Here is a 20,454-nt window from a genome sequence, read left to right as displayed (position 1 = left end):
ATTGTGGGTCCTTGGTCTTGCAAGGCCGCGTATCATATTCCTAGTGTGATTGTGTAGACTTTATGGAAGGAGAGAAACTTGAGGATCTTCGAGCACAAGTAGAAAAACTATACAAAGATAGTGGAAGAGGTCAAAGAAGTTTGTTTGAATTTGCTAATATGTGTCTAGGGTTATGGGGAGTAGGTTATGTAGATTTTACTTGTAATAGGCGTAGTTTTGTAAGTTAAGGGTATGTCTAGGTAATCATCAAGTAGCTTCTTGGTACCTAAGATCATTATAATATGTAACTATATGAAGTTGGGTGAAACTAGTTGAGTTTTATCAATCACAAAAATAATGTTTTCATTAAAACAGAATAAGGAGAAAACTTGAGGAAAAAGAAGCCTTCACCCCTAGGTTTGAGGGGATATGAATGCGATACGAAGTGGTTTTGCCTCGTAAGTATTTCTATTTTAGGAGTAAAGAGTAGAGCATGAATCCTTTTCTTGTGTCTTTTTCCTCCCGTCCTTGGATTCGTTTGGATAAATTAATTTGACTAGAAGCAACTCTAAGCAAAAGTTGTCCGCGTCAAATTTTTAGAGTTAAAAAGTTTATAGTTAGTTTGGATAGAATCATAAAGTAAATAATGTAAATGTAAGGAAAGGTGGGTAGTGGCAACATGAGTATTTGTTATACTTCAATTACTAGAATTTTAAAGTTATGGAGCTCTATTTTTGGGACTTTTGAAATATATGGGAAGGACACATAGGTGGTATATCTTAATAGAGGAGTGAATTTTGGATGTGGAACAGTAGGCGTGAGTAGTGGAGAACACATTTAACAATGGAGACGGAGATTTTGGAGAACACATCTAAAAGAGGAGAAAGCTTCAGACAAGTTTTTTGCTTTCTTTTTTTTTGCTCCAAGTCGAAAGCAAAATCTTTGCTCCAATTTGTTTTCTCTACCCTTAACAAACACATTTAAACGGTTTTTTGATTTTTCCAAGTCAAAAAATAACTTCAAGTAATGTTGCCAAATGCAGTCTTAGTCGGTTTTCCGAAGCAAACGAATTTTGTTTTTTAGTAGGAAGCAAAAGTTTTTCTACGAAAAGTAGATTGGTAGTCCTACTCTTAGCAACCAAAATGCAGAACGAGAGCGAGAGCGAGAGCGTTAAAGCACACAACCAATAATAATTACAATATTAAGAGTGTCTATTTAGTCAATTTAGTATTTAAGCGTCTATTATTATTATTTTAAATTTCGTAGAGAATATGTAGGTTATTTGAATATACAAAGTATACAATTTGAAATTACTAAATATGAGAATTATGCTCACAATTTTATTTTTGCGTAGCATGTATTTATAACTAAAGTTGAAGTTATGGTCAGTAATATGAGAAACAAAAGTATCATTAGATGATTTCCTATTAAAAATTGTGTGCAATGCATTGATTTTGTAGCAGATAGGTGTATAGGATGGACCCACAGAGTGACTTCACCCTTTTTTATTGTCCTACTTTTTGTCATTATGTGTAGGCACAACCTTAAAGTACCACAACTGATCGCATTTCCCACTTGAATTTCTAGACACGCTTGCCAATGTAGACAGGATGTGCTTTACATTTTGTCAGTTCGCGTTTTATGCAATCTTTTGTTCCCAAAGAGCCAAACCGCGACTTTAAAGCGTGAGCATTGAGGATGAGTGATGCTTTAGGTTGCTAAGGTCCTACTTATACTGACCTTTTGATTTATTGACTTAATTTAGCAAAAACGCAACTTTTAAGTGTTGCCTCTAAATTATTTGGTGTTCTTCAGTCAAAGTTGCCTTTGCCTTTGGTTATTCATCATTTGGACCATAGAAACTGTTAGTATGACTTGAGAAACTTCAAAATTTTGTAGTCGTAAACTCTTTATCTTCTTTAACTTTTTAACTTTTTTCCAGGGAAATCTATTTGTCATCTACATCTTACTTTTAATGAAGAGAATCGATACTTCCAATAGATTGATTTAAATATTCCCAATAAATGGAATTTATGTCTTTGGAGTAATAAAGTTACTTTGTTACCCAGATCTTACTTCGAAGCATCAATGTCTACTGGAATATCATCTTCCTTAATAAAAATGGCATCCATATTCTATGCTAATTTCTTTTAAACATTTTTTATTTTTTTATTTTTTTTTTGCTCGGTAAAGATGAAATCTCATTAAATATGAAAAGAAAGTAGGCCGAGAAAGCCTACTATTACAAAGAAACAAAATAAAACTAAAAACATAGCCACAGGAGGCTAACCCGAGAACTACAAATTATTCTACTTCTAAATACAAAAGCCTATCCTATCTCACCACAAAATACTCAAAAAGGGATACTCCTAAACTCTTTAAAATTCTTAGACCATTGAAATAATAGAGCCTTAATAGATATGATAAGCTCCTGCTTAGATGCGGAAACGCCTTCAAAGTGTCTGACGATTTCGCTCAATCCAAATACCCCACAGAATAGCAAATGATAATAAGCTCCAAAGACGATTGCCTGATGAGGTAAAAGGACCATGACCCCAACCCTTCAACAAATCCACCACTCGCCCAAGACTCACCTAATAAAAACAAGACTCTAAATGGAAATAAGACCAAATGTTTCAAGAAAAAGGACACCCTAACAAAACATGATTTCTGATTCACCATCTTTCCTACACAATCGACGATAGTTAACAATAATTTTTTACGCCCAAGATTATCAATGGTAAGAATACGCTCTAAGGAGACTGTCCAAGCAAAGAAAGAAATCTTGGTGGGGACTTTAGCTCCCCATATGACTAGACTGGGAAAAGAGGGAATAGGAGCACAACGATTATGAGAATTTGACCAAGTAGGAATACTGAAATAAAAAGACTTAACAGAAAAAGTACCTTTCTTGCTCAGGTACCACACTCTCTTATCACAGTTTTGCGTCACAGAAGGTTGCGCATCAAGCCTAGCCATAAGGGAAGCTAACACATCGATCTCCCAGTCATTTTGAGCTCTGCGAAGGTCTAGGTCCCACGATATGCCAACCTCAGTTCTGACCATGCAATCTGTAACCGGTTTACCTTTGAAGCTAGACAAGCCAAACAACAAGGGATAACCGTTAGCAAGTGAACCTCCCTCTAACCAACTATCTTCCCAAAACAGAATCTTGTCACCAAGTCCTAACTTATATCGGACACCTTTCAGAAACATAGGAAAAACATTAAGGATTCCTCTCCAAACCCCACAACCATAAGAGATATGAACCGAACCACTATCCCATCCGAAATGAGTTTCCCCGAAGCGGGACACAATCACTCTTCTCCACAAACTCTGACGTTCCTCTCCAAATCGCCACAACCACTTACCCAGCAAAGCTTGATTAAAACTACTCATGTCTCGAAGACCTAAACCCCCATTCTTCTTAGCCAAACAACACAACTCCCACCTTACCAAGTGATAGTGATGTTGCTCGTCCAAATCGTCCCAAAGAAAGTTCCTCATAATTTCTTCAATCCTATTCGCAACACCTTTGGGAATGACGAAAAGAGACATAAAATAGACAGGGAGACTAGCCAGGGTGCTTTTAATGAGGACTAACCGCCCCCTTTTTGATAAATATCTACACTTCCAACTTGCCAATTTCTTCTGAACTCTTTCAATGACCGGGTCCCAAATGAACTTAGCCCGTGAATTTGCTCCAAGAGGCAACCCCAAGTAAGTACAAGAGAAGGAATCAGCTTGACACCCCAAGACCGTAGCTAAATCACCGAGACCAGAAACATTGCCTACACCATAAATCTTACTCTTAGACAAGTTCACCTGCAGCCCCAACACATCCTCAAAACAACAAAGGATGCCTCTCAACCATCTAATCTGATCCACTTGAGGTCCCAAGAAAACTAAAGTATCATCAGCAAACTGGAGGTGAGAGATGAACACGAAAGCCATCAATAACCCCCAAGGAATTCACTCTAGAAATCATCCTACCTAAAGACTTCCACAACCAAGATAAAAAGAAGAGGGGAAATCGGATCTCCCTGCCTGATCCCTTTAGAACTCTTAAAAAAGCCAGTTGGGGAACCATTAACAAGTACAGAAAAAGACACTGTAGAGATACATTTCCGAACCCATTTTCTCCACTTCACACCAAACCCCGTCCTCCTCAAAATATAATCCAAAAAATTCCAGTTAACATGGTCATAAGCCTTGGTTAAATCTATTTTACACACGACTCCAGAGCTATCACCTCTCCGCCTATCATCAATTGCCTCATTTGCAATAAGGATACCGTCTAGAATTTGCCAATCATGAATAAACGCTCCTTGTTCTTGAGATATCACTTTGTGCAGAACCTTCTTAAGCCTTAGGGCCATAGACTTGGAAATAATCTTGTAAGCACTCCCAACTAGACTTATGGGCCTCAGCCACTTTGGGAATTAACGCAATGAAAGTGTTATTTAGATGGTGCGCTAAATATCCGGTGTCAAAAAAATCCTCGACCATACTTATAAAATCAACACGAATGGTCTCCCAACACCTCTTATAGAACTCAATGGGGTACCCATCATGCCCATGCCCAGGGGCTCTATCTCTTGCCAAACTCTCGATGGCCTTCCAAATCTCTTCCTCTCCAAACGGGTTTTCTAGCATCTCCTTGTCCAAACCAGAGATACCATCCAGAGGTATGGCATCCACAAAAGGTCTTACATCTGAAGACTCAGAATATAGTCTAGTATAAAAATCCACAATACCATCTCTGAGGTTTTCCTCCCCTCTCACATCTCTGCCTTCAATCCATAAACTTTCCAAGTAGTTCACTATATTCCTAGCCTTAGCCATCTGGTGGAAAAACTTTGTACATTTTTCATCTTCAATTGTCACTCTGATCTTAGCCTTTTGTCTCCAAAAGATTTCCTCTCTCCTTGTAGAACGTACAAAGTCAGCTCTAAGATCTTCCCTAAGTTCTTTTCCTCATCCGAAAGAAAATCAACCTCCTCTTTGAGGTCAAGCTCCCTAATATCAGCAAGAACTTCCTCTTTTTCCATCTGTCCATCCTTCCAAAAACCTCCCTGTTCCACACCTTTAATTTTTTCTTTTAAAGCTTTCAATTTTTAAGAAAAAATCACCCCCGGTCTGCCTTCGAAAGAAAAAGAAGTCCACCATTCCTTGATATTCTCCTCAAAACCAGGATCGTCAAACCACATCAATTCCAATCTAAACGGAGAAGGTCTCTGCGAACCACACTCGCTATCTAGTATAATAGGATGATAGTCAAAAACTGGACTAGAGACAATAGATTGGGAGAGTCTAGACCAACTCTCCTCCCAGTCTATGTTCACAAGAAAACGATCAAGCTTAGATAAAGTCCGGGGTCGTCATGCCTATTAGACCAAGTATACCGACCGCCTTTGAGAGGAATGTCCAACAACTCACACCGACCAACAAACTCATCAAAAAGCCTCATGTTAGTGTCAATCCTACACCCTCCTTTCCTATCGCTTGAGAACCTCATCACATTGAAGTCACTTGCAATGCACCACGGGAAACCACTACCAAAAGCAAAAGTATCATCCAACTCTGCCCAAAATTCAGTCAGATCCCCTCCACCTGAAGGCCCATACACCCCAGTAATCACTTTGTGCATTTGCTCACCCCAAAACTGACAACGAATAGTAACAGTGAAAGACCCAATTGCGTGTTCAAACACTTGAACTTTACTACTATCCCACAAAATACACACCCCTCCAGAAGTCCCAATAGAAGGAAGAAAATGCCACCCAACATCCAAAATCCCCCAAATATCCGCAACCAGAACGCTAGTTATCTCTTCTAGCTTAGTCTCCTGAAGAATTACCACACTTGCTCTCGATTTCCTTATACAATCCTTAACCGAAGGTTTTTTCTGATCTCTCCCAAACCTCTCACATTCCAACATAGGATTTTATGATTCATGAGTTCACCTTAGTTTTCCCTCTCCTAATACTACTATCAGAATTTCTTTAAAACATTGATAGTGCATTTTGGTGACTTTCTATGGTTTCAGTCTAATGTTTTCACAATTTACTTTATCAGGGTTGTTGAAATGCAAGAAATTCTTGACCAACAGCTTGCTGAGGAGGCAGCTGAGGCTGAGGGCGGTGGTGCCATGGCATCAGTTACAAATCCTAGCAGATCTGCAAAGTAATATCGTTGTTGTGGTTTTATTTATATTTTGCTCCACATGATATACTTTTCTCTATCCTTATTTATTATCTCGTGCAGTGATATTACATTCATAATCAGCCCATTCTCCATTTGGTTGCATTTACTTATTGACTTGCATATTGCAGAAAATCTACTAGTGCAATGGTTTCTTCCAGAAATCTAGCACAGCAGAAGTTGAAGGTTCAGGGGAAAGGTTACAAGGATAACTGTTATGAGCAAATAAGGAAAACTGTTGAAGGACGGTTTGACGAGCTTTTGTCAGAGGTAAGTAATTACGTAAATATTTAAGTGCACTTTCTTAAAAGATAAATAATTGCATTAATGAATTCTCAGTTCGATACACCATTTATAATCGCACCTGTTTACGCAGTTGGTTTTCAACGACTTAAAAGCTGCTTTAGAAGAAGCTCGAACGGTATGCCTGCATGTTACTTGAATCACTGAGCTTATTTCCTTCTCTGTTCTTTTATAGCGTTTGAAAATTTAGTAGCTATATTTCATGTTGATAATCATTTCGTTTTTCATATTTTTCCCTGTGAAACATGCATTGGTGTTGGTTTCCCATGCGAATGGGAAGATATTTGAACAGTCAAATACCAAAATATAGGATGTAATGTATTAAATATCCCTAAACTTACAAGTGTAAATACCAGAGTACATCATGACCCTCTCCTTTGTAATTGATTTGAATTGAATTTTGATATGTGGACATTGGACCAGCAGGGTTCTTTGTTAAATTACAGGAATGAGTCCATACACCATCTCATTTGTCATAGCGCTTCGAAAGATTACGTTTTCTATTTGAGACCTTCTGGGGACTATACGACTTTTGCTAAAATCCCATGCTTTATGATTTGATTTTTACAGTTTAAGTCCTTAAGAATATATGCCTCGCTTTTGAGGTTCTTATTGGTTGAATGTCTCACGATTAAATTCCTTTAGCATAGAACATATGAATTATTAAAGTATATTGGGGTAGGAAACAGTATTTCAGTGTATATAGATTATTCCATCGCTTTTAAAGTCCAAGTATTATTGTGGTTTGGTTTCGCACTCGTACAACGAACAAAAAGTGAAATAATTCCTTTCTTCCATCATGCATGTACTTGTTACTTTCTTTTGTCCTGTATATGTGTCAGTAAAATTGTATCTACGTTAATGGAGAAGAAGTTTAGAGAGAAAGAGGATATGGCTTTATTAGGTTTGCCTTGTATCACATTAATATATATATGAAAATCAGAGTTTACAATAATAGAAATTGCCTTCGGCCCTAGTAGCCACTTGGGAGATGTCCTCCTAGAACTCAGTGTCCATGTATGTGCGTGTGTACACATGTGCTTAATAGGACACCCCTTGTGACTTATGAGTTATGATCCTCTTGATACCCTTTCAAGGGGGAAGATGTACTTGAACACGTTATTATTGTGAAATGTGAAAAGATCTTGAATTTGGGAATGTGAACTTGAATACACTATTATTGTGGTTAAAGTCTGTAGAAACCAAAGTTCAGGATTTCGGAATTCCGACAACTTCAAAAACTGGAATTCCGAAATATTTCGGGAAAAATTCAGAATTTATATTTTTCGTCTCTTACCTTAATATTTCAAAATCTCTAAAAACCAAAATATTCGACTGAATTCCGAGATCCGGTTTGAAATCAGGAACTATGGTAGAAACTAGAAAGCGTTCTTTTGCAAAGGTAGGCCATGGTGAGGTGATCAGTTTTTCGCGGTAGCATTCTAGTTTTCTCCATGTAGGGGTGTCAGGAAAAGGATTTTCATAAATTCATGCACAGAAGTGTCAAAATATCTGCCTGTGTTACGTATCTCTTGTGATTTCTTTGATGCTTCCATTAAGTTTACCCACTTCATTTTCAGATTGGAGAAGAGCTTGGAGATATCTATGACTATGTCGCTCCCTGTTTCTCCCCAAGGTTTGCCTTCAAAAGTTTTTCATTGTTTTTGTATTTGATTCGACTTCTTTTTAATTTTTTCTCAAATATCATAGAGCATGAGAAATGTAGTTCAAAATTTTCACAACTGCATGACTGGTAGTTCTCCAGCTTTTCCACTGTGCTTATGAATGACAGACTGCCACTTCTAGATGGTTGTGTAAGGAAATTCTTTTGTAGTTATTAAACCTATGAGTCTAGGACAATATTGCTCGTGTATCTTGACATGCTGAGATAGTTAACTACTATATTTTTGTCCCTTACATATGGATGCACAATTTAATAATGGAAACTCATAGGATTCAGTAATGGTCTGAGATGTTATTTGAGGCTTATTGCAAAAGTAAGTGCAATGTAGAACAACCTTTCCTACTGCAAACAAAATAGATTAGACAAACAACAAATAAGAAATAACCATAAAAAAATAGATTTATAAATTTATTTTGTAGGAGGCTTGTTGACATGATGGGGTGTACCATTATCACCTCATACAAAGTAGGTTGTGGTTTTGGCAAATAAGACTCGAAGGTTGAGATTATAACTATATTTTCTTAAAGGGGGTGGGGGGGGGGGAGATAATAATGTATAGGCCAAATTGTAAGACATTATATGGAGAGAATCTCATCAGAATCGGCTGCTAGTTTTATTGAGCGTTCTTAGATGTCCTAGGGATGCATTTGAAGGATTCAGGATCCATGGTTTGTAGAAGGTTTTTATAATTTTCAGAAATAACTACTAGGAGATGTATGATTTTATGAAATGGTAGGATTGGATTAGGGACTCGGTGAACGCCTGGACCGCAAGTTCTAAGTGTCAGTGTCGGTAGGGGTAGGAGGAAAGGTGTCAAGGTCCAAGTGGATCATAGTCCACTTCCAAGAAAGAGTTGCAACGAGGGACAATGCAATGTGGTTAGATTCGTAGCTCATCTTGCGTATCCGTTATAGCTATAACTGATGTTGCTCATGCATGCACTGAAGCTTTTCCGGACTCCACAGTTTTTTTTATCTTGCAAACCCGGGAGTAGACGATGCACTGTGGTGCTCATGGATAGTATTGGGTGGCTAATTGGCTATTAGAACCAAGGGATCGATGCATAGGCATCGACCCATCCAACAGGCATAGGTAGTTGTAAGTATTGCAAAAAACGTGAACCTCACGATGCTACTTGAGTACTCGATGGTACATAATTGGGTTTCCATTTCCCAAGGACTGTGGATGGGTCAGGGAGCTTAGCTCATTTGGATCCTTGCTATATAGATCTGTGTCCTCATGAGGTTCGCTTTGCAGTTGCTCCTTAACTTGCCATTCGTGTTGGCTAGGTTCAGATGGAGTGTTAGCTAGCCTCCATCTCCCACAAGTGGGTGTGCGTGGTTTCTCTAGCCTTCCTTGAGAAGTCAGTCGTAGGTGTGGTGGCAGCCTTCAGTCTAGCTTTTGTTTGTGCATGGGCTCCATCCGTTGCGACAGATTTTTGTAGTGGACGGTGATCCACTTGGACTTTGACATAAAGACACATACTCGTCTTTTTTAAACTCTTGGATATGGATGAGAACGAATTGTCCATTTTAATTTGTTTATACCAAGGTTTGATTTTACTATTTTAAATTTTAGGTTGGGTGCTATATTCGCTGTAACTATCATCACATTTGATTTGATAGTCGTTTATTTTTTATATAGCTTTTAGTGTTACAAACATTTCCAGAGGTTAAGGTGTCATCGTAAAGTATCGGGTGATGGTAGTTATCAACTTCGTACGCTTTAGATACAAATATGTTTGGGATATTGAATTATGCCGATATCATAGATAGAAGTACGAAAGAGTTAATGAAGTGCGAGATTATACTGAAGGGCTGATGCCTGATGGTTAACCTGAATTCCGTGAGTCTAGTTTAATTGGTCATTTTATATGCCTCCTTTTCTTTTGAGCTTTCTCCAATCTCCTTAGATTACTTATGTACTCTTTGGTGGTGGAAGGTTATTATCTTAATTCTATATACTATGTAACACCAACAAACAATATTTTCAAAAAAAAAAAAAAAAAAAAAAGAACGATGTCCGTTACAGACATATCCATCTAAGGCAGATATAGCACATGGACATTGAAGTTTGTAGACCTCACTCTTTTGTACTTCCCGTGTCAGATACACAATATCTTTCTAAGGCAAGCTAGTCCGTATAGAGTTTTAAGAGAGACATTTGCTATTAGGAGATAGATGATGTGGTTAAGATTCGGGGGAGAGGCAAGTCACTTTTGCCAATGTACATTTTTTGATTGGCAAGTAGGGTTGTTATTGAGGTCCCTTTCCCCATTTCATTAAATAAAAAAGCTTGATTACATTCTCACATATACTTTCCCTCTCTCATCATCTTTCTTCTTTAAAGAAAATGTCTCCACCTACAGGAAGATTCCTTATGTCATTAATTTCTTTTCCATTTGTACCCCATGCCAAACACTAATATTACAACCCATGCCATTTTTTGTTTAATTTTATTTTTTTATTTTTTTGACTTTTCAAAAGGCAAAATGGTAATTTCACTGTTATTTAATTGGTTTTTGTCAAATATGTGGGCATCGGTGGGCCTTTGTATCTGGAGAAAGGTACACATGTAGGGGAATAATAGTAATTTCAATCTATAAATTAACAAAAAATATATATAAAAATTTGATAATGTTACCGCGGCGGAGATACGTGCAAAGAGGCTAGTCATATATAATTTTCTTTACATCTTCTGAAAATGAACTTGGAACTATTTCTATGTACCTATGGTACATTTGAAGCAAGTGCATCTGTTAGTTTGTTACATTCTCTATATGTGTTTAATAGAAAAGGTTTCAAACTCTGTCATCATCTTCTTGATCCTGTTCATCATGTGATTGGCCTGCCATTGGTGCTACTCTTCATTTTTTTATGAATGCAACTACATTTCTTGAGTCTGTTTGTGCATGCAACTTCCTTATGCTATGCTTATGTGCTCGTTTCATACCCTGCTCTACTCCTTGCAATTCAACCAATGCAATAGAAGGATAGTCTGATTTGCCATGAGCTGCTGCAACTACTAACTCCTTGTCATCTCTTATCACTGCTGCCCATCGCCTAGCTGCCCTTGTAAGGTCCCATCTGAATTCAATATATGAATTCCAACTCCTGACCTCTCCCATTTACATGGTATCAACTTCATCTGGACTGGTTCTACATGTGTGTTCCATATCTGCATGCATTTGTCCCTTGCTGGTCCATAATCCATCCTAGTTTCAATAATCTTTACTGAGCTTGTTTCTTATTCCTTACAATTCATATGACACTCATATTGTAGATCACATGATTCTTAGGAAGGTGTTGACCATTAGAGGGTATATGGACTTTAGCTTCGAATTTTTTGTAGAATGTGGTGGAAAATTTCAAGAAGCCAGTAGCTACTTTAATGCCTCTTAGCTTACTCGATTTCAGAAGCATGTTGTCGGTGCTGGAAGGAGACGATAATGACAGCATAAAAGGCGCGTCTTAGACTCTTGGCAGTCGACGTATTATTTCATTGTTACGGTTTGAAAGAAAGGACATTTGTTTTTTATTCAGATGGAAGGAGATAAAGTTCTTAGCAATGTTGGACCAAAAGTCTTTTTCATTTTCTCGGTTTTGTAAGTGTGTTTTTGGAGTTGCGCCCTCTATACTAATGTTATAATTTACTATAGTCTATAATGACGCATCGTTGTTACCTTAGTGCTCCATTCATGACTCCACTTGATGAAGTATGGTAGTTTCATTGCATTGATTAATACTCTCACGTGTGCAGATATGAAATTTTCCAACTCATGGTTAATCTTTACACTGAGAGGTTTATCCAAATGCTCAGGCTACTCAGCGATAGGGCAAATGAGCTACCAAATATAGAAATTTTGAAGGTATCATAGATTAACTATTTGCTATGCTTTTCTTAAAAAATTGTTATACTAGCTGATTATATTATATTTATTTTATTAAATACTTCAAGAGATGGTGAAATTTAACTAGACACACTAGTTTTGTTTTATTTTACTGATAAAACAAAACATTCTGGTGACAAGAACTGGCCTATTATTTCATCTTTTAATGACTTATTTGCATAACATTGAAAGAGCATCCCATGGAAAAACATGAGGCGTGCCCTGCCCTTTAATCCAACATCAGAGATTTATTAAGTTTGTGACTTGGACAGTCCTCAGTGGCTATGATTCTATGAAAATGGTTCGAAATTTAAAGAAGTAATTATGCATGTGCTTTGTTCAATTCCATTGTGCTAATGTATGTCAAACAAGCATGAAAAAACTGAGCGAGTCAAATGGATTCTTACTCATTTTAAACATCCTATCAAACAAGAGTTAGTTTTTCCTTATTAATTTTCCTTGTATAGAAGGAACTTATCTTTACGGACACATCTCAAGTGCATTTTTCTTAATGATCTTAAAGTTGTTTTTTCGGTTTGGCGCTTTTCTAATTCTGTCTCCAGTTTAGAGTTTTATGATGCAAGAAGGTTTGTGTCTTACTGTACTGAATTAGGTAATAGGTTGGGTAGTCGAGTACCAAGAAAACTTGATTGGGCTTGGTGTTGATGAGTCTCTAGCTCAAGTTTGTTCTGAAAGTGGTGCAATGGATCCCTTTATGAACTCATATGTTGAACGAATGCAAGCCACGACTCGGGTAACTTATCAGTTATCACCATGATCTGTTTGTGCTGAAGTGTTTTAAGTTGGGAACAGTGCTCTACACTATTGTCCTTTTTAATTCAGCATTTTTTTCTTATAGAAATGGTACACCAACATCCTAGAGGCTGATAAAGTACAACCGCCAAAGAAAACAGTGGACGGGAAACTTTACACACCTGCTGCGGTGGATCTATTCAGAATCCTCGGGGAACAAGTGCAAACTGTCCACGACAATAGCACAGATGTCATGCTGTATCGCATCGCTTTGGCTATTATTCAGGTAAGTGCAGTCTCATATTCTTAGGTTGTTGTGCAAAGGGACATTTTATGGTATCTACTCAATGTTTCACATGGCAGAAGACAGTCTTTTATACTGGGTGAGGAATTTGTGATATTTCATGAAACTAAAGATATGATTCTACTTGCCTAAAAGGGGTTGGGGAGGGGGTGAACTATCAAGACCAGAAAATAGATAGATATATGTTTAACCAGATAAGAGTCAAGGATATCTCTTCAACAGCGGAAGCTTCTTGTTAATAGATGAATGGTTCTATCTCACAATCTATAAATTTAGAAGTAATAAAAGAAACAGAATTCATTTTAAGGAAGGCATTTGACGCTGAAATCATGGTTGGTTAACACTTAACAAAGTCTTAAGCACGCTGATTAGGGAACAAAGTTCTAAGTTCATGGTAGAAGGAGTAAGTATGAGATTGTGCACCTTCAATTCGTTTATACTGAAACTAGAATTGTTACAATTTTTTGCGTATATTAGTCCACTCACGTATCCAAAAGAAGCAATTCTTAGGTTGTTACATCGTTTGCTGATTGGTTCTAATATTTAACCTTCATTTTTTCACTATTTTGGTATCTTTACGGTTAAACATTGGTCCTGGAATCATCCCATATTGATGTTTGGCCTCTATAGAGTACCAGTTGTGATATAGGCTTGTTTGAATAGTTTTAATGTGTTGGGTTATTCCCACATTGGTTAGAAGTGAAGTGTTTAACTGTTCCTCTCCCTTTATATGCAGAGTATCCTTTCCAAAATAATTCAAGGGGATGGTTATATGAACTTCACCACTAAAAGTGGACTTACAAGATGAATTGAGGGCTGATTTTTGGTGGCGATGTTATTCCCCTTCTGGAGAACACTCCCACAAAAAATCAGCACAATCGAATAAGTTTAGTCATGTAAAAAGTTGTTTTGAAATTAAAACGATATGGGCTGTTGGATAAATCCATAACATTCTAAACAATTTTTGAAGAGGTTACAAATCTTCAAATGAGCTGATCTTTTGTGAGGATGATCTCTATCTCTATTGTGTGGGTAACATCTCCACCAAAAATCAGCTTCTAAGTCATTAGTTTTAGTGGCGAAGTTTTTTTGGAGTCACATTAAGTTGAGTTCATATAACTGTCCTCATAATTCAATTACTTTTGAATTTAACTTGGTACGGAGCAAGGTTCACACTTGGGGTTTCAAGTTTTCTGGTCACCAGTGCCAACAAATCCGGTGACCGGCTGACACTTGGAGTTCTAGGAATTAATTCTCGTTCTTTTTCCCCTATTCCCTTTGTTCTTTGCTGATTTTGTGGTGTTTTTTCTAAGGTAATCCTCTTTTCAAACCGGTTTCCTTTTCGCATTACTAGACATATGGCCCTTTTGTCCCTTTTTAGTCTCTACTATTTTCTGTTCATATCCCATTGTGCCACCTGCTGTTGCGTTCTCAATGTCCTATCACATTACTTTTTATGTGTTGATGTTGTTTACTGTGTTACTACTCCAGTGACCAGTGACTTAGTCGCCAGATTCCGGCAAAAGATAAACTTATTAATCTAAACTGCGTTCTCCAGTGGCTAGGTCAGAGAAGTAGTAGGAAAGGTAGCAACTTTGTGTCAATTTGTTGTTCTGGTCTGCTGAACTCAAACACATCCAGAAAGAAGGTGGTTACTTTTTGATGTGTTACTGCTTGTTGATGTCTCAATTGATATTGGTTAAAGCTTGTTGAATTCTTGGGAAGAGTTTATATCCATCATTAATAAGAACTTAAAAAGAAAGATGAATTGCTCTGCAGGTTGACTTCTGTTAATGATCAGTTTGATATTGGCTTCCCTGATTTATGGATTTTCCTGGTCTGTTTTTCAACTTTGTCTTCTTGTTTGAAAGGAACCTAATGCTTGCTGTTGATACACCAAAAGAGATAAATTTGGTGTTGGACCAGCTGATCTTTTTGAAGTCTTAATGATTGGAAGTCAGTGTGGTTCTATGTTTGTCTAACGTTCACACGAGATGGGTACTATGTTGACTTAATTGTGTGTCCCATGATCGTTTCATATCGATGTGTTATGGTCTTGTGCCTAAATAGTGAATGCAGGGAGCATAAGTATTGGGTATTTCCTGCAGTGTTAGTTTTTCAAGAAACTTCTTATAGTGGAGCAACAGTTCATGAAGTTCATGCTTGTAATTATTTCTTTTGCTGGTTGCGGATTATTTGAGGTAGTTTTGTGATTGTCGATGCATCCTATCTTTGGTGTTAGAATGGGGTTTTACTGCAGTACACCAGCGATATTGATTTCATGTGATTGTGTGCTCGTAACTGATTGATTATTCAGTAAGTTGTAGCTACTACCATGTCTCATATATTCTGATCAAGCCTCATCTCCACCACATTCTCTATGCACCATTTGTGGTTCTTCAAATTGAGGAACATTTTTATGTCGTCGCAAGTGATGCTATCGGCCTTGTTGTGTTTTCCCAAATCATGATACTAGTGGCTCATTTTGTGCCCGAGGCAAGTGTGTATGAGGTTATTTGTGCGTTGTTGGGTGCTAGACTTTGTGGTTCGTTGTCGTTGTTGCTTGAAGCTTGGAGATCGTAGTTTTTTTTTTTATGTGTGGATTGGAGATCATAGTTGATGGTGTGTGAAGTCTTATAGTAAAGGGGAGTGTTGGATACTTTTGTGTTTGATTCTTTCCCTTGGTCAACATTTGATTGATGGGATACATGTACAAGTGAGCTTGCATTAGAATGAATGCATAACACTTGATTGATTGAGTGTATTCACTTGTAAGCTTGCATTAGAATGAATGCAAAACACTTGATTAATTGAGTACATTCACTTGTAAGCTTGCATTAGAATGAATGCATAACACTTGATTGATTGAGTGCATTCATTTGTAAGCTTGTATTAGAATGAATGCAAAATACTTGATTGATTGAGTGCATTCACTTGTAAGCTTGCATTAGAATGAATGCGAAGCACTTGATTGAATGAATACATCTACAAGTGAGCTTGTGTTAGAATGAATGCAAAACACTTGATTGATTGCGTGCATTCACTTGTAAACTTGTAGTAGATTGAATGCAAAACACATGATTGATTGAGTGCAAACACTTGTAAGCTTGCATTAGAATGAATGCAAAACACATGCTTGATTGAATGAACGCATCTATAAGTGAGCTTGAATTAGAATGAATGCAAAACACTTGATTGATTGAGTGCATTCACTTGTAAGCTTGCATTAGAATAAATGCAGAACACTTGCTTGATTGAATGAACGCATCTACAAGTGAGCTTGCATTAGAATGAATGCATAACACTTGATTGATTGAGTCACTTGTAAGCTTGCATTAGAATGAACGCATTTATAAGTGAACTTGTGTTAGAACAAATGCAAAACATTTGATTGGTTGAGTGTATTCACTTGTAAGCTTGTAGTAGATTGAATGCAAAGCACATGATTGATTGAGTGCATTCATTTGTTAGCTTGCATTAGAATGAATGCAAAACACATGCTTGATTGAATGAATGCATCTACAAGTGAGCTTGAATTAGAATGAATGCAAAACATTTAATTGATTGAGTGCATTCACTTGTAAACTTGTATTAGAATGAATGCAAAACACTTGCTTGATTGAATGAACGCATCTACAAGTAAGCTTGTATTAGAATGAATGCATAACACTTGATTGATTGAGTCACTTGTAAGCTTGCATTAGAATGAACACATCTACAAGTGAGCTTGTGTTAGAATGAATGCAAAACACTTGATTGGTTGAGTACAACACTTGTAAGCTTGCAGTAGATTGAATGCAAAACACATGATTGATTGAGTGCATTCATTTGTAAGCTTGCATTAGAATGAATGCGAAACACTTGCTTGATTGACTGAACGCATCTCACAAGTGAAAATAAGATTAGAATGAATGCAAAAACACTTGATTGATTGAGTGCATTCACTTGTAAGTTTGCTTTAGAATGAAGGCAAAACACTTGTTTGATTGAATGAACGCATCTACAAAGGAGCTTGCATTAAAATGAATGCATAACACTTGATGGATTGAGTGCATTTACTTGTAAGCTTGCATTGGAATGATGCATTCACTTGTAAGCTTGCATTAGAATTCATAATTAAAAAAACAACGATTGATTGAGTGCATTCACTTGTAAGCTTGCATTAGAATGAATGAAAAAAAACTTCTTGATCGACCGAAGAATTAACTCATCTAAGTGAGCTTGCATTAGAATGAATGCAAAACACTTGATTGATTTGCATTCACTTGTAAAGTACTTTCATTTCTAAAGTATTCTTCATTGAATGAATGAATGAAATTCATTCATTGATTTGAAAGTTGTTTCATTCATTTTAATGCAAAAGCTTACATTGAACGATTAAATCAATCAAAATGTTTTTGATTCATTCTAATGCAAACTCTTCGTGAATGCACTCAATCAATCTAGTGAAGTTTTCAGATTCATTCTAATGCAGTTTTCAAGTGAAACGGATTAAATCAATCAAGTGTTTTGCATTCATTCTAATGCAATCTTACTATTAAATCAATCAAGTGTTTTGTATTCATTCTAATGCAAACTTTCAAGTGAATGCACTCAATCAATCTAGTGTTTTGCATTCATTCTAATGCAAGCTTACAAGTGAATGCACTCAGTCAATCAAGTGTTTTGCATTCATTCTAATGCAAGCTCACTTGTAGATGCGTTAATTCAATCAAGCAAGTGTTTTGCATTAATTTTAATGCAAGCTTACAAGTGAATGCACTCAATCAATCATGTGTTTTGCATTCAATTTACTACAAACTTACAAGTGAATGCACTCAACCAATCAGGTGTTTTGCATTCGTTCTGACACAAACTCACTTGTAGATGCGTTCATTCAATCAAGCAAGTGTTTTGCATTCATTCTAATGCAAGCTTATAAGTGAATGCACTCAATCAATCAAGTGTTTTGCATTCATTCTAATGTGATCTTACTAGTGAATGCACTCAATCAATAAAGCGTTTTGCATTCATTCTAATGCAAATTCACTTGTAGATGCGTTCACTCAATCAATCAAGTGTTTTGCATTCATTCTAATATAAGTTTACAAGTGAATGCACTCAATCAATAAAGTGTTTTGCATTCATTCTAACGCAAGCTCACTTGTAGATGAGTTCATTCAATCAAGCAAATGTTTTGCATTCATTCTAATGCAATCTTACAAGTGAATGTACTCAATCAATCAAGTGTTTTGCATTAATTCTAATGCAAGCTTACAAGTGAATACACTCAATCAATCAAGTGTTTGTATTAATTCTATTGCAAGCTTACAAGTGAATGCACTCAATTAATCAAGTATTTTGCATTAATTCTAATGCAAGCTTACAAATGAGTGCACTCAATCAATCAAGTGTTTTGCATTTTTTCTAATGCAAGCTCACTTGTACATGCGTTCATTCAATCAAACTGTTTCACCCCTTTGGAGCTATGATTGTGTGGATTAGATGCAGCTCAGTCATTATTTGTCTCATTATGCTGGTCAAGCTTTTCCATTGTGTTGCCTAGGTTCTTGAGCTACCTCTGGTTGAGGAGCATTTGTTTGTGAAGTTGCTGAGGCTTGCTTGCCTGGAGCATTTGTTGTTTGAGCATCCAAGGTCTACGTGCCTGGAGCTAATGTTGTTGGTTTTACCACATGCTTGTTCATGGATGTGCTTGTGCCTGGAGCTTGGCGATGAAGATATAATCTATCTATCATTTCTTTATTAGCTTAAAGGGAGTCTTATTGACATACTTTGTTGCAGTTAGCATTGTATTTGCAAGCTTGAAATATACAATCAATATATTTCGGCTTGAGGGGGAGTGTTGTGATATAGGGTTTGTTAGAATAGTTTTAATGTGTTGGGTTAGTCCCACATTGGTTAAGTGTTTAAGTGTTCCTCGCCCTTTATATGCAGAGTATCATTTCTAATCTTTATTAGTCCAATATAATTCAATTACTTTTGAATTTTACTGTACTGTTTGTAGAATTTTAACAACTTATATTTGTTGCAGGTAATGAATGATTTTCAAGCAGCTGAAAGACGCAGACTGACAGAACTAGCCTCTGACATTGGTTTGGAGCCTTTATGCGCCTTGGTTAGTGGATCCTTGAATTTTTAGTGCTTTAAAACATTTTAATGCGCATATATATAGTTTGTCCATATATAATTGCAATGTGTATTTCAACAGATCAACAACAATCTCCGCTGCTATGATCTCGCAATGGAGCTCAGCAGCAGCACTATGGAAGCTCTTCCACAGAACTACTTTGAGCAGGTTTTCCTAAATTCCTTTCCCACCATTCACCCCAAGACGTTCTCATTTTAATATTTTATGGACTTTTCTTTGTTGCCATTTTTTTAGTTAAAGTTGAATATTCTGTTTATGTGACCTTTAATTTTCAATTAAGAATATTGTTATGTAGGAAGTTAAACAAGGATACCTTGTTTTTCTTGGGTTTACAACTGTTTCGTCCAGATTCTATCCCTTCATTTTTTAAAGACCGAGGTAGTCAAGGAACTCTTTTATTTTGTGGAAATATGTCACCTTCTTCCTATGATAATTTATCTAAAACATTCTTGTCTTTGTTGAAGTGTACCATTCCAGCTCTCCTCCTTCACTTTTTAAGTCACACATGATCATGATGACTAGAGAATCCCCAAGTACAAAAAACCTTGCAAAGAATCTACTGATTTATATGCTTATATAGTGTGAGTAGTAATATAGCCTCCAACCAATGCCTGTAATGATCAAACATAATAGCCATGTTGAGATTATAATCCCACATCGGGTGTCTAAAGCCTAGCCAATCAATATATAAATCTGGGTCACTCAACTTAAAACCAATTGGTTTTAAGTTGAGTGACCCAGGATTTATATATTGATTGGCTAGGCTTTAGACACCTGATGTGGGATTATAATCTCAACAAGCCATGCCTATGGACTTGTTCACATTGAGCAGTATTTGTCGTTGATGGCCTCACAAAGGTCTAATTAACAATTGTGGTGCCCTTTGCTAGGATTTGTCCCTTGGGCTGCAACAGGTGTATGGTGTCTGGGTCTTGGGTAGTCTGTTTCTGGCAAACTACTCTTTTGGATTGGTGTAATTTGAAAAAAAAATGAAAAGATTTCAGTGGTCATTATGGTTTCTGGGCGTGATTTCAAGGCATAGGTATCTGAGAATATGTGGTAACAGTAAATGGAGGATCATGGTTGATCAATTGTGGGTTTGATTCACCTCCAAAATTGAGGATGGTTTATAGGAAGAAGTACGCATAGATGATTTATGTTTATAAATATGAAAGTGGTCCTTTGGCATG

General features: G+C 36.8%; 1 protein-coding gene across 3 annotated transcripts in view; it reads left to right on the top strand.

Annotated features, from left to right (window-relative positions):
- Positions 1-20,454, top strand: part of LOC147511880 (exocyst complex component SEC6) — a 41,822-nt gene that overhangs the window by 12,328 nt on the left and 9,040 nt on the right. For all 3 annotated transcript variants that reach the window (XM_086603485.1, XM_086603484.1, XM_086603486.1), the window contains 9 exons: positions 6,058-6,165; positions 6,315-6,453; positions 6,560-6,604; positions 8,067-8,122; positions 11,930-12,038; positions 12,673-12,813; positions 12,919-13,098; positions 19,148-19,231; positions 19,325-19,411. In XM_086603485.1, coding sequence (XP_086459611.1) covers positions 6,058-6,165; positions 6,315-6,453; positions 6,560-6,604; positions 8,067-8,122; positions 11,930-12,038; positions 12,673-12,813; positions 12,919-13,098; positions 19,148-19,231; positions 19,325-19,411 — 949 coding nt within the window. The remainder of the gene's footprint in view (positions 1-6,057; positions 6,166-6,314; positions 6,454-6,559; positions 6,605-8,066; positions 8,123-11,929; positions 12,039-12,672; positions 12,814-12,918; positions 13,099-19,147; positions 19,232-19,324; positions 19,412-20,454) is intronic.

This window comes from Coptis chinensis, chromosome 3, assembly GCF_015680905.1.
Source record: "Coptis chinensis isolate HL-2020 chromosome 3, ASM1568090v1, whole genome shotgun sequence".
Classification (NCBI taxonomy): Eukaryota; Viridiplantae; Streptophyta; class Magnoliopsida; order Ranunculales; family Ranunculaceae; genus Coptis; species Coptis chinensis.
This window is presented reverse-complemented; position numbering and strand designations above follow the sequence as displayed.